The sequence below is a fragment of the Mus caroli genome, chromosome 18 (assembly GCF_900094665.2).
Source record: "Mus caroli chromosome 18, CAROLI_EIJ_v1.1, whole genome shotgun sequence".
NCBI lineage: Eukaryota > Metazoa > Chordata > Mammalia > Rodentia > Muridae > Mus > Mus caroli.
In genome coordinates this window covers 46,995,364-47,009,462 of record NC_034587.1, presented here as the reverse complement: position 1 = coordinate 47,009,462, position 14,099 = coordinate 46,995,364, and the positions used below count along the sequence as shown (strand labels likewise).

The 14,099-nt window shown below is 42.6% G+C and overlaps 1 protein-coding gene across 1 annotated transcript in view; it reads right to left on the bottom strand.

Annotated features, from left to right (window-relative positions):
* Hsd17b4 (hydroxysteroid 17-beta dehydrogenase 4) overlaps window positions 1-14,099 on the bottom strand; it is a 73,794-nt gene that overhangs the window by 53,663 nt on the left and 6,032 nt on the right. Inside the window, exons 3-6 of the mRNA XM_021150170.2 lie at window positions 5,299-5,406; window positions 2,601-2,660; window positions 517-538; window positions 368-414 (exon numbers count right to left, since the gene is read on the bottom strand). Of these exons, the coding sequence (XP_021005829.1) occupies window positions 368-414; window positions 517-538; window positions 2,601-2,660; window positions 5,299-5,406 (237 nt within the window). The remainder of the gene's footprint in view (window positions 1-367; window positions 415-516; window positions 539-2,600; window positions 2,661-5,298; window positions 5,407-14,099) is intronic.

Genomic DNA, 14,099 nt, shown 5'->3' with positions numbered 1-14,099 from the left:
CACACACACACACTCACACACACACAAATACACACATACACACACACACACACACTCACACACACACGAATACACACATACACACACACACAGAAGCAGAGACAGAGCTAGATAAAATATGGTAAAAGCTACTAGAAAGAGTTAATACTAAGAAACAATATTGTTTTCAAGAACTTCCACAAATGACTTAACTATTTTTTAACAAATGTTTAAAATAGGATACTTCTAACTATATAAGTCATTTTTAATAAAGTAAATTCATTCATATTAACAGTAGCAAATACAAAGTATTTCCTTAATAGTATAAATTAATGAAATACTAAAAGACAAAATGGTTATGTTCCAAAGAAGCAAGAAAACATCTTACCCCAGTCTTCATCACTTATCCTGGAGAAGGACCGGTCCCTCAGGATTCTAAAACATTGATCATACAGAATGGTCAGAGTGGAAGGGAAATGCACAACGGTGAACACAATAGTGTGACTCTACTCCAAATGAGAACACAGAAAGACTCACCCAGCATTGTTGACCACAACGTCTACAATATGAAAAAGATCCAAGTTACATAAAGGAAAGTATGCACATTAATTTGCACTTACTTACAACTTACATTTATTTTAAAACTTTTTAAAAGTCCCCCAGAAAAACTACATACAATAAGAATGCTATCAAAACAAAATTTGAGTACCTATAGCAAAATAAATAAACAAAGGAAAAACAACTAACTTACAAAAACACGTGATCATCAGGTCATACCTTCCTCTCAGACTTTAAAATCTGAATCTCCTTTCTTCAACCCAAAGTCTTGTAGCTCAAAAAGCTAGCGCTTACACCCTCTTGAGTCTTGAGTACTATAAGCCATCTTGTACTTAACTTCAAAATTCTCTCAGAAAGTTAAAAAGTTCTCTCATTGCTCCTCAACAGTAAAAAGATCAAAAATTCAGGAAGCCCTAAAGTAAGCATAAGAACTCAGGCCTGCAACTCAGTCACTTGAGAAGGGAGGGCAGGAGGCTCATGAAAAGAGAGCCAGCCTCCACTACACAGTGTGGGATGGCCTGTACTACATGAGACCCTGTTTCAAAAATAAAATAAAATGAAATAAACTAGGAATTTCAAACAAACCCACTGAGGCCATAAACTAATATTCTATTTGATAAGTCGTTGTAATCTCACTATGCACAGAAAGTGAAGTTTTTAAAGACCCAACCCCTGCAATCCTGTGGCAATCTCCCTCCTCTGTGGTCACACTCTGCTTTCTGCCCCTGTCAGACGGCATGTGACCATGGCTCTTATGACTCAACAAACTAGAACAAATATGTTGAACTAAACAAGGGAGGGATACGCTCAACACACAAACAGTAGTGCTGTCCAGACGGGAAACACACAGGCCTGTTTCCCTCTTGCAATGATTGATTTTAATAACAATGTCTCAGACTAAACCAGGAGGAGGAGTTAGAGACGAAGGGCCAAGAGTACATCTCTAAAATGAAGAGCCCTATTGTGCCAGGTAGTTTTATGTGAACTCGATACAAGCTAAAGTCTTCTGAGAGAAGAGAACCCAATAAAGAAAAGGCTTCTATAAATTCAAGTTGTAGTCAAGCCAGTGGGGCATTTTCTTAATTAGTGATTGATGGGGGAGGGTCCAGCCCACTGTAGGTGGTACCTTTCCTGAGCTCGTGGTCCTAGGTTCTGTAAGAAAACAGGCTGAGCAAACCATGAGGAGCAAGCCAGTAAGCAGCACCCCTCCATAGCCTCTGCATCAGCTCCTGCCTCCAGGTTACTGCCCTGTTTGAGTCTCTGTCCTGATTTCCTTCAGTAATGAACAGTGATATGGAAGTGTAAGCCAAATAAACCCTTTCCTCCCCAACTAGCTTTTTGATCATGGTATTTCACAACTGCAATAAAAATCCTAAGACACTTATCATATATATTTCTTCTAAATTTATAAGACATCAAATCATCATTTAAAAAAAATACACTGGGTCCATTAGTGCCAAAATACTGATTTATGTCAGAAGTGTTTTTGAGATTTAATTGAATTATCATTAAAAAGGGCAAAGAGCTTATGCTGACAAAATTTTTTAATCACCTAAGATGCAAAAACTCAAAAATTACCTAGATATGTGTATGGCAATAAGATCATCACCTCAATTCCATCACGAAATAAAATCAGTTAAATAAAATATTTGAATTATACAACAAACCCAAAAATCTAATTGGAAAAAGAGATTTGTTTGTTAAACAGATGTCAATTCAAAAATATTCCATGAGGAAGCTAACAAGGGCCTCATTAGTATCATGTAATCATGTTACCGATAGCTTTGATTGTGAACTTGACCCGACCTACACTCACAGGGAAGACAGGCTCACGGAAGGACTGTCTACAGGAAGTTCATCCGTAGCCATGGCTGTGGAGGGCTATTTCATGATGTAACTGGTATTCTGAATTCCTGTCCAAACTTCCCCACGATGACAGCCTGTATCCTAGCCTTGCAAGTCAAACTCAATCCCCCTCTTCCTCACTTGTTTGTTCCTGGGGATATTTTACCACAGAAACAGAAAGGAACCTTAGAGAAGCCATAAGTGAAAGAAAACATCACCTATTCTGCCAAATGTGTCCAGTGCTGTCTTCACAAGCTTCTCGCCTGCTTCAACTGAATCTGAGAAGAACAAGGAAGACAAAATGTCGATGACCTCCCACACAATCATTTCCTGTGGCACATGAGAGATACGACCACCCGACAGAATGGATTCAAAAAAGGCACACAGCAGTCAACGGAGTCTAGCAAAGCAATCGACAGAGTGTAGTATTACCAAAGAAACTTTCATGTCAGACAGTTTATTAACCAGCAAAATAAGGGTAGAATGGAATGAATAAGAAATGCTGAGACAAGACTTTAATCCCAGTACTTGGGAGGCAGAAGCAGAAGGATCTTTGTGTGTTCAAAGCCAGCCTAGTCTACAGATGGAGTTTCAGGACACCCACGGCTACACAGAGAGAAAAACAACAACAAAACAAACAAACAAACAATTCTGACAAAGACTACTAGAGGAGTGCTGTCCAATGAAAACTGCTTCTGAGAACGGGAAGGGGTGAAGTAATTACATATTAATTAAATGTTTATACTCCCCATGAACTTGAAAAGGCCCTGTTTTCCACCATTGTACAAACAGCAACCAATAATCATGTGGGTACTGAGTGGGGAACAGTGTGGCCAGCATAGCAGGCAAGTACCTAGTTCAACTTAATCTGTATTTAATTTTACATGGCAACACAAACATTGCACCTTAATGGAAAATTAAGAGGTGGGAGAGATGGAGGAGCACATTTGATCTATATAAGCATATGCATTATTACATAGCCACCAGTTTTGCAGTATTAACTACAAAAAGTACAGCAAATGGTATGGGTTCACATATTCAGCTGGTGAGCTCCAAGGCGGGCTCTGCCTGCTGCTGTCCATCACCACTGCCTGCGCTATAAGCTCTTCACTCACAAGGGAAAACCCAGGACAGACCATCAATCCCTTCCACAGGACCCAGGAAGTGTCAACTCTTCTAAGAGACCCAGGAACAATGGCAACCTCTTCCCCAGGACCCATGGGATCCATACGGTCCTTGGTAAGAGATTCAGGTTGAGGCCAAGTGCTACAGCACACCTCTGTAATCACGGAATTGGGTAGAGTTGAGGGGAGAAATATCTTGAGTTCTCAGGCCAACCTGAAACACTAGGGTTTTTGGTTTTTTATTTGGTTGGTTGGTTTGGTTGTGTGTGTGTGTGTGTGTGTGTGTATGTTAGCCATTTTCCAAAATTCTTGGACCCGTTAGTATTTCTGATCATTTTTTCCTCAACTTTTGGAGTATCTGCCTCCATAGAATGATCTGTTTTGTGGCAGTAACCCGACTCTTTGCAAACTATTTCTTCACATGCCCTGCTTGCCTCACACTCACACCTGAAGGTAATTTCATGTCTATCCCTGTTTCAGGACTGGCTACTCTGTCAGGTGAGGTCACCTGTGCACTGTCCCACCTGTCTGACACCATGGTAGCGCTCAGCAAGCTTTAGGCTGTGGAGCACTTGCAGTTCAGATGTTCTCATCATCAGTGTTCAGTGTCTGGACGGCTGAAAATGCAGACTTCCTGAGTAAGGCTGTGAGCTCCCTACAGATGAGCTCATGGGGGCTGTACCAGCTGCAGCAGCCACTGGGAGCTTTCTGAGCCTCGCCCGCCCAGGCACTTCCAATGGCTGCTGAGATTCTAACCCAGAAAAGCCTGAGCACTTGGAAAAGCTGGAGGGGCTGTTGTCCTGATGATTGGCAGACTATGCAAATGAGAGCTGCAAAAGGGAGGAGCCTGCGGTTTCTCTCCTTGTAAGTCTTTAAGGCTCTAGGACAGTGGTTCTCAACCTTCCTGATGCTGCGGCCTTTTAATACTCATGTTGTGGTGACCTCCCCCACCATAGAATCATTATCATTGCTTCTTCATAACTGTGTTATGAATTGTAATGTGCAACCCCTGTGAAAGGGTCATTTGAGCTTCAAAGGGATTGTGACCCACGTTGAGAACCATGCTCTAGGGTTGAAAGGAAAAGATTGAAACACTTTTTTCTAAATCACCAATACGGGGGGGAGGGGGGAGATATCAAACATCCCATTAGCATCTTAACACTCCCTCACATACTATGGACCATAGATAGCCTAGTTCACTCCCTGGAAGCTGTCAAAATGAAACCAAGCTCCTACAGCCTAGCTCCAGGGAAAGTCAGCAGCCACGAGCTTGAAGTGTAAATCTAGGCAACCAAGCTCTTCCCAACACTACTAGAACAACAGACCAAATCGTGAAAGCTGTAATTGCAGGGTTTTCATAATGTATTTAACATCTAATTTGACCCTTGAGTTTTTGCAAAGCTAAGGCCACATACAGTAGCGACTGCAGTAGGACATGGGAGCCAACACAGAGAAGGCCACTCATCACTTCGCACGGCAGACTGTGAGGATCTTTTAAAACACTAAGAAGAATTAAAGGAGATGCCATGGAGGTGTGTGAGACCTTGAGTTCACAACACAGCCACACCTCTAACAGTTTAAGTATCAGAACGGTTTGGGAAGTCAGCTACATCAAAAGCTTAGCCATTTCTCCCATGTGATATAAAGTATGCTGTCAAAAGGCTTGGTAGACTTAGATAAAATCTAATTTCATCATAGATTCAGTATAATGCTGAGTTATTTCTCCAGGATTACCAAAGCAAGCGATCTTTATTAGCAGAAGGGAAGGAAACAATCTACGTTTGTCAAATACCGTAATTGGCCACTGCTTTCCCGCCTTTCCTTCTTATCTCTGCCACAACCTTGTCAGCAGCAGAAGAGCCTTTACCAACTCCTTTGAAGTCCCCTCCTAAGTCGTTCACTGCAAGGCAAAAAAACAAGCAATTAATCTTTCCCACCTCCCAAGTATGTTAGATAGAAAATTCAAATTAGTGATGTCGTTCTTCAATCTCCTGCCCACTTCCCACCTACGTGATCACCAATCTTACCAAACACGAGGTAAAGCACCTGTTACCAAAACAGGCCCCTCTTCTGCCTCACACGTACAAGCCCAGGTTTATCTCCAGCACCAAGAAAATAAAGTTTTCAACACAGATACAAACAGCAAAAATACCAAAGGTTCAGGTCATGAATGTTTTTACTTTCACTCTTCTTTTCCTCTTTTGGAATGTAAAGGATGTGACTTAACCCTTCACGGGAGAAATGAGGGGTGTGACTTAACCCTTCACAGGAGAGATGAGGGGCGAGCGGGCAAAGGTGTGCGAAAACACGCCTCAAAAATAAATACACAAGGAAGCAATGCCTTTTGGGGTTTCTGGAAACTTTAAGACAAATAAACAAAGAAGTGTGCTTTAAAATGACCTACTGACCTAGGGATAGAGAAGGGCGGTGGGGAGCAGGTGTAGGAGAAAGGTGGAGAGTAGCCATGACGGATGCATGCTGTGTGCACATATGACATGGCAAGCTGAACCTCATGAATATGTGCAATTAACAAAATCAAAAATCAAAAAGGAAATTATAAGCAATCCCTTTGAAATCACTTAGCCAAAAGAACTAAAATCAAAAGAAAAAGCAATAGAAATTCTCTGCAAACACTGTAGAGCCGCCAGCACTGCCATTGAAGTACAGAACCAGCCCAATGTCCACGGCGGGCAATGGGTGGAGGGTAAACCCTGGCATGCTATGCCAGGGGAAGTAAAACAACCAGAATAGGACAAATACCAGTCGGTTCCCCTTTTGTGTGGCTTTGGGAATAGTCAGATTCACAGACTTACAGAAGAGAAAGATGGTTGCCACAAACTGGGAGAAAGCGGACCTGGGGAGTTTTAACAGGCCTAAAGTTTCAACTATAAAATAAATACTTACACAGACTTACTATATAACACAGTGCCTATAGTAATAGTAAGCTTAAAACTGAAGGTAGCTCTCACATTGTGTTCTTACTGCAATAAAGTTTGTAAAGATTATATACTATAAAGTAACTTCCCCAGTCCAAAATAAAAACCCAGTATTTAGTGTGTGCGTGTGTGCGTGTGTGTGTGTGTGTGTGTGTGTGTGTGTGTGTGGTGTGATATTAAACCATGAGGCAGAGAAGAACACTTGTAAATTGTCCCAAAACACAATGTCATAATCTAGAATTCAGGAAAATATCTATTAAAAGAGATCACAGATTATAAATGAAACTAGTAATTTTCAGTCACTAGCTTATACCATGATTTCATTGTTTTTAACAAGAAAACATACAAGATCCCCATATACTCAATTATACAACTGCTAGCACTGTTATACATTGACTGTCTGCAGAGAACTCTTCAGTGCCACCTGTAGCGAATGGCAAGGGTGCCCACCTCAGTTTCTAATTTACTGAAAGTGAAGTGAATAATGTCGTCAGACATTAGCATGAAGTACACAGCAAAGCCAAAGTCACCAAACACTAGGGACAGATGACAAACTCAAGTGGCACAGTAGTGCAGGGCAAGTTGTATGAACAGCATCCAACCACTAAGGACACAAGCAGATCGGTGCCATGTAACTTAAAGAAACAAAACTCAGGACAAATATTTGGGGCAAAGTTTGTGTGTGAAAGGGTCATTTTGTAGACCTAGCACATGACTGTGAGGAATATCACCCTAATAAATTACTAATTACAAATGGCAAGAGGTTACACAGTACAATTAATATTGATGAGTTTTGTTTCGGTTTTGGGGTTTGTTTTTTTTTTCTTTAGAAAAGCATTCCTTAGTGAGGGTTCGATGGTAGTGTATGACTAAGGAGATAAAGGGATGGGATGACAGACTGAAAAGGCCAACACCTAGTCACATGTAAAAGCAGTCAGGATAAATGTGTTTCCGCTAACGTTTTCTTTTGTTCTTTTTGAAATAAATGAGTTTTCCTAAATTTATGCAGGAATGTTTTCCTAATCAAGTAATATTACCAGTATTACTGAAAATTAAAACGCTCTGTAAAGACACAAATAATAAACAGGTTTACAGTATCCTTCAAGGCATGGAAAGAAAGATGATTTTCAAAATCTGAATTCTATTAACTGTTCATTCCCATGCAATTATTGAAATGACAAAAAAAACTAGTTAAACATAATAAAAATTTAAATACAAGCAAAAGTTTTAATGATTGTTTTTTACATTAATTTTAAATTTCAACTAAAATATAATTACACCACTCCCTCTACCCTTTCCTCCTCCTTTAAAAAAATAATGTAAAACAGCACAAGAACTTCCAAGACCTAACAGGCAAACAGAGCATTTGAGTGGAGAGAATTGTTCCACTGTGTGATGAAGCACTGCCCCCAAGTGGAGATGTCACAAAGTGCAGCTAAACACAAACACTGAAGATCACTAAGGCTGAGACAAAGGATGCAGCATTAAGCAGGACTAAACTGATTCCTTCCGTCACCAGGCTAGAAACACCCATTCAAGTGCTGAATGGCCTGAAAAGCAATAATTTAACAGTTTATCTGTGTTCAAATATAAAAAGAACTGTTGGTACCCGCGCTATGTAGCGTGGCTGCCACTCCCACGCATGGGCAAAGTTGCAGACTGCAAAAGTAACAAACCAAAGACCTTATATTAACGTATGCTTCCCACCTCTTGACAACTGTACACGGATGTATTTAAGGTCCACAGTTTTTAAGAGTTTGAGATGACAAGTGCTCCCCTGGATAAAAACAGTTTATGCATTCACCCAGACTATGTCAAATGCAAATTTTAGTTTAGAAGCACTTTGTTCCTTTGTCACACACAAGCTACTCAGCCTTTAAAAAGAACAAACATTTCTACTAAAAATGAACCAAGCATGTTTGCATGAGGAAGATCCAGAGAAGGATGAAGCAGTCACTCCTCCTGTTGATGACACGAGTGGGAAGGGCGTCATAGCTGAGGAGAGTGTTCTCAGCCGGATCCACCACAAGTTCCTAGCATGTGATATGTTTGTAATTCTCCATTTAAAAATCCTTTTCAATGGCAGGTGGCCTGGTACATGCTTGTAATCCTGACACATGAGAGATAGAGAAAACAGGACAGCGAGTTCCAAAGTCATCCTTAGATACACAGAGAATCCTGGGCCAACCTGGGCTACATCAGATCCTCTCTTAAAAAAAAAAAAAAAAAATTGGCTCACACCCTGGAAGGTGTTTGTTTCTTAAACAAGTTATTTTTCCCTTTTTCTTGTCATTTTAAATACATCAGTGAGCTAGCTGGGCTATTAAGAGCTGTAGAGGTTTGGTTCTCTTTGTTGGGTTGGGTTGGGTTGGAGGGCAGTTCTCCTAAAAATCTACTCTCAGAGTTTCATTAGCTAACACCTGTATTACAAACTCGTGGATCCACAGAATTCTAAGCTGCACTTGAAACTCTCTATCATCTGTCTGTCTGTCTCTCTCTGTGTCACACACACACACACACACACACACACACACACGAGTACTCCGTAATCAGATACACAGGTAAATAAATGAAAAGTGCCAAATTATCCAGTGTATCCAGTTGCTGTCATTCTAAAGACAGAGCTTCCTAACTGAGAGAATCCCTGCTTCTCTCAGCATGGCCTATCAGCACGTCTGTGGATCTGAAGAACAGGCATAAATTCTAGCCCACTGTTTTAACACACACTTCTTTGGCTCTAGTAAAATAACACTTAACTCTCATTAGTCATCTCTGTCCATTTTGCCTGCTCTTGTCAACAACACACTTTATTTGGGGTTTGAGTCTCTGTGTCTCTAGTATTTTTTTTTTTTTGGTTGGTTGGTTTTTGTTGTTGCTGTCTTATTGTTGTTATTTTGGTTTGCTTTGGTGTTTTTTAAGAGGCAGGGTTTCTCTGGCTGCCCTGGAACTCCGTAGACCAGGCTGGCCTCAAACTCAGAGATCCACCTGTCTGCCCTGCCTCTGTTGGATTAAAGGTGTGTACCCCAATGCCTAGCTCCTCTCTGTTACATTTTCAAGTGACTTATATTTAAAAGGTTTTAATTCTTTTTCATATGTCTTACAAACCATAAATCCTTTCATTAAAATGTTGGGAAGGAAAGATCCGACCTGAGTGCATCTTTGGCTTCCTGAGGATCACAGCACTGTTTTCCAGTGCTTTGTGCAAACCTGAGAGGGAGATCTGGGTTTATCTCTAACTACTCTATGTGCTGTGAAAGCCATGATTCCTGGTAATGGGTTTTCTCTCGTTCTGTCTGTCTGTCCTTTGCCCTAGCATTTTACGATTCTTTAGAGGCAGTTAATCTGACAATAATACCTGTTTCAAAAGACAAAGAAAAGAAAAATTAACCAGATGTTATATGTATGTTCTCTCTCTCTCTCTCTCTCTCTCTCTCTGTGTGTGTGTGTCTGTGTGTGTGTGTGTGTGTGTGTGTGTGTGATTTACACATATACATACTTACCTTAGAGAAAGACAAGCTTATACAAGGCACAGCCAATGGTTACCAACAACCTTGTCGGGCTTCCTCTTACACAACCTGACAGCCAGAGAATGGAGGGAAACCCTGGGCTGGCTATTCTAGTGTTCCCTCAGTTTAGTCAAAAAAACAAAAACAAAAACAAAAACAAAAAAACAAAAATAACGGTCACCTTGGTTCAGAAAGAATCTCTTCTAGAGTGGCTACAAATGTATCCAAATTTGTGAAGGGCTCGGGGAAGAGCCGCTCTGAAAGCCAACCTCACTAGCTTCCTGACTTGACCTCTCGTGCTGCTAAGACTGGGTAGTTACTAAACAGAATTTATTCTGTACTGCTCTAGTGATTAGAATGCCCAAACCCCCAGACTACTACATGATGAAGACTGGTCTCTATTTCAGTAATGGTGCCTCATAGCTGCACGCTCCCGAGTGGAAGAAGGCTCTATGAAGAAAGAATTGGAACCGCAAGGGAAGAAAGCGCCCTTCAACCCGAATCCCTTTAGATGGGTACTAATCTTATTCAGGCGTGTAGAGCCTTTGGACTTAATCCTCTTCAAAAGCCACACCTCAGCACCCCACTGCTGGGATTCATTTCAGTGCCATCAGTCAAGCCTTAGCAGCCTAACTGATTTTCCCTTTCCTCACCAGAAAGGAGGCAATCATTTCCTTAAAGGAGAAGAAAACAAGAAATTCAAGACTAAGACTGATCCTCCGACCTCTTGCCTGCTTATCTGTACTTGGAGCTGCAATCTGCCTGTGCAGGGGGAGGTTCACAGCACACGGCAGAGGAGCAACACTGACTGGTTTAAATAAATCTCACTCCGATTTCTGTTTGAGAACTCAACTGTCAGAGACCAAGAGAATAGATAATGGAGATGGACCACTCAAGAGGTGGAGGACCAAGGAGCATGGGTTGAGGGCTATCCTTGACCACAGGCCAGCTTGGGCAACATGTGACAGTGACACACAGGGAAGAGCAAAGAAAAATGTAGAGAAGGGAGACAGGTTTTCAACCTAGCCCTGACCTCCATCTCAGAATCCTGCTCTCACTGCCTACTGCAAATCTAACAGAAACCTCTCCTATCCGCCAGTCTGCTCCCCCTTCATTCTTTCCTGTCTTAGGAGATGAACACTCTTAATCTTTCAGATATTTGGAATCATCCTTGACTTTTCTTTCCTTAAGGAAGGAGGGAGGAAGATCAGAAGTTCAAGGCCAGCCTGGGCTACATGAGCTCTTTTCTCAGAGGGGAGAAGAATGTGAAGCTCAGACTTTAAATTCCTTGCCTTGAAAGCGTGGATGACTTGAGCTTGATCCCCAGAACACACATCCCAGAGCCTAGCCTGGCAGTACACTCGAGATCCCAGGGTGGAGGAAGCAGAGGCAGGAACCTGCTGGCCAGATAGCCTGGTCAAACTGGTGAGCGCCAGGCCAATAAAAGCCTGCCTTAGAAAACAATACAGACAGCTGCTCCTGATAAATGGTACCAGAGGGATTAACCTCTGACACACACAGAAGAAGACAGAGACCACAGAGACGGAGAGAGACCACCACATAACTACAAGAGGGTCCTGCTGGCCTCTTCCCTTCTACTTCCTGTTTATTTTCATTTTTAAAAATTGCCAAGCATATTCAGTCACCCAACCTGTGTCCCAGTCTCCCTGACCTTCCTTCCGTTCCCTTTCCACTCTTAACCTGTGGCATACAGTCCTCAGGCGGCAACCAGGATGACACAGCGCTCCCTACACCAGGTCATGCAGCTCTCCACTCACACTGCAGCATCTCCCCCATCTGAACCAGGTCAAAAGCCCACCCACCGGTCTATGTGTCAAGCCTCCTGCTAGTTCTACGCTCTCCTCTCTAGCTTTAACTCCCTTCAGCGACCCCAGTCCAGACGCACTGTCCCCACACACACCGGCTAACTTTAAAACCCTCCAGGCCTGCCTCCACCTCAGGGCCCCAGCTCCAGAGGACATCTCTGGCAGAAGCTCAGTCCCTCATACTCCACTCCTGGGAGCTTCCTCCTCAAGAGCCTTACCTTAGCATTTTCTATCCTGATCACCCTAACTTCTTCCCTTGTGGCATCTATCATTATTTACTATATTTCCACCTATGTTTGTTACCCTGTCACTACACCGTAAGCTTCCTAAAAACAGGAGCCTTAGGGCATAGCTGCACAGGCCTATACTCCCAGCAGGAGTGAGGCTAAGGCAGCAGCAGGATCTCAAGTTCAAGGCCAACCTGAGCTACACAGCAAATCTCCTTTCAATTTAAAATAAACGAAAAAGAAAAAAAAATGACAAAGTAGGGAGCCTAAAGTCCTATGCAGAAGCTACTAGGATGCCCCGTCAAGCAGACAATGCTTGCTTCATAACTGGCACTCAATGCATACCTGCAGGGTAAACAGATGGTCCACCTGATGCTAAGCCTATTACATTTCTTACAGGTTTTTTTGGGTTTTTTTTTTTGTTTTTTTTTTAAACTGGGCTTTTAACTGGTAAGAAAGAGGCCTTGTAACGTGACTCAGTGGTCTTCTCACCTAACTGGGTGGGTGACACTCACGGAAAGAGCTAGAGAGGAGCCAGCACTGCAAATGCAGTCACTCGTTATACGCTGGAATCCACATGCGCGGTCTTTCTCCTTGTGTTCTCTTAGCTTCCCTTGCTCACTCCATCACGGCTCACTCTTGATTACCAAACAAAGCATTTGCTTGCACTTGCCGAGAATACTGATGCCTAACATGGGTCTCTTTCTTTGAGGATCTATAGGAGATGTGTGTTTTAAATACAGGCACCAGGCTGCTTCCACAGGTTAGGGTACACGTGTGGACTCTGTGGGCTAATGGGTATCCACCAGTAGAACCTGGCAAGGCTGCCCACTAGCTCTGAGTAAGCAAAGACCCTGAGACACTGTCTCAGCTCCTTCCCACCAGCGCCCACAAGGCTTGTGCAGTGCACCTTTACCGTTCTGAGATACACTCTGGATAGTTAAACCTCATATCTATTCTTACACATCACACACCTAATAACAGAATAAATTGTGAGTAAATGAGTCTCCCATAAATCCCTGCCCAATTCCAGGAAAGGGACCAGCCCCTCCAGGCTGCCCCTGCTGGGCCAATGAGGAGCGGAAGACTAATATTTGTACATTCAGAACCCACAGACAGGGAGAATCTCTGCCGCACTCAAGAGTGTACTTACAGGCCAGATAAGATGGCTCAAAGGGTAAGAGCACTGACTATTCTTCCAGAAGATCCAAGATTCCCAGCACCCACACATGTCAGTCCCAGAACCTTCTGTAACTCCACTTCCTGTACATCTGGCACATATGCTGCCATATAAGCAAGCGAGCACCCATAACACATAAATGATGTTTTTAAAGATTCATTTATTTATTTTATATATGTGAGTACACTGTAGCTCTCTTCAGGCACACCAGAAGAGGGCATCAGATTCCATAACAGGTGGTTGTGAGCCACCGTGTGGTTGCTGGGAATTGAACTCAGGACCTCTAGAAGAGCAGTCAGTGCTCCTAACCACTGAGCCATCTCTCCAGCCCACATAAATGATTTTTTAAGGAGGATAATTTTACTTTATTACTGTTAGAAAAACACTCTGGCTTTTTTCTCTCTACTATCTGAACTCTTTCTCATGAGCACAAGGACCGAGACTGCTGTTGTGGTGGCGGCGGCTTGGTGAAGATGAGACCTCAGAGTAACACTAAGTGAACGAGATCTCGGGTTCGAGCTGCTGACATAGCTCAGCGGGTAAAGGCATGTGCTGCTGTGCCTGGCCAGCTCAGTTGAAGCCCCAAGATCCACCGACATGGTAGAAGGGGAGAACCAACTGCTGAAAGTTGTCCTCTGACCTACGCGCGCGCACACACACACACACACACACACACACTGCATGTTAAAAAAAAAAAAAGTAATTTTGGTTTTTTTTTTTTTTTTGGTTGGTTGGTTGGGTTTTTGGGGGTTGTTTTTTGGGTTTTTTTGTTTTTTTGTTTTTTTGTTTTTTGAGACAGGGTTTCTCTGTGTAGTCCTAGCTGTCCTGGAACTCACTCTGTAGACCAGGCTGGCCTCGAACTCAGAAATCCACCTGCCTCTGCCTCCCAAGTGCTGGGATTAAAGGCGTGCGCCACCA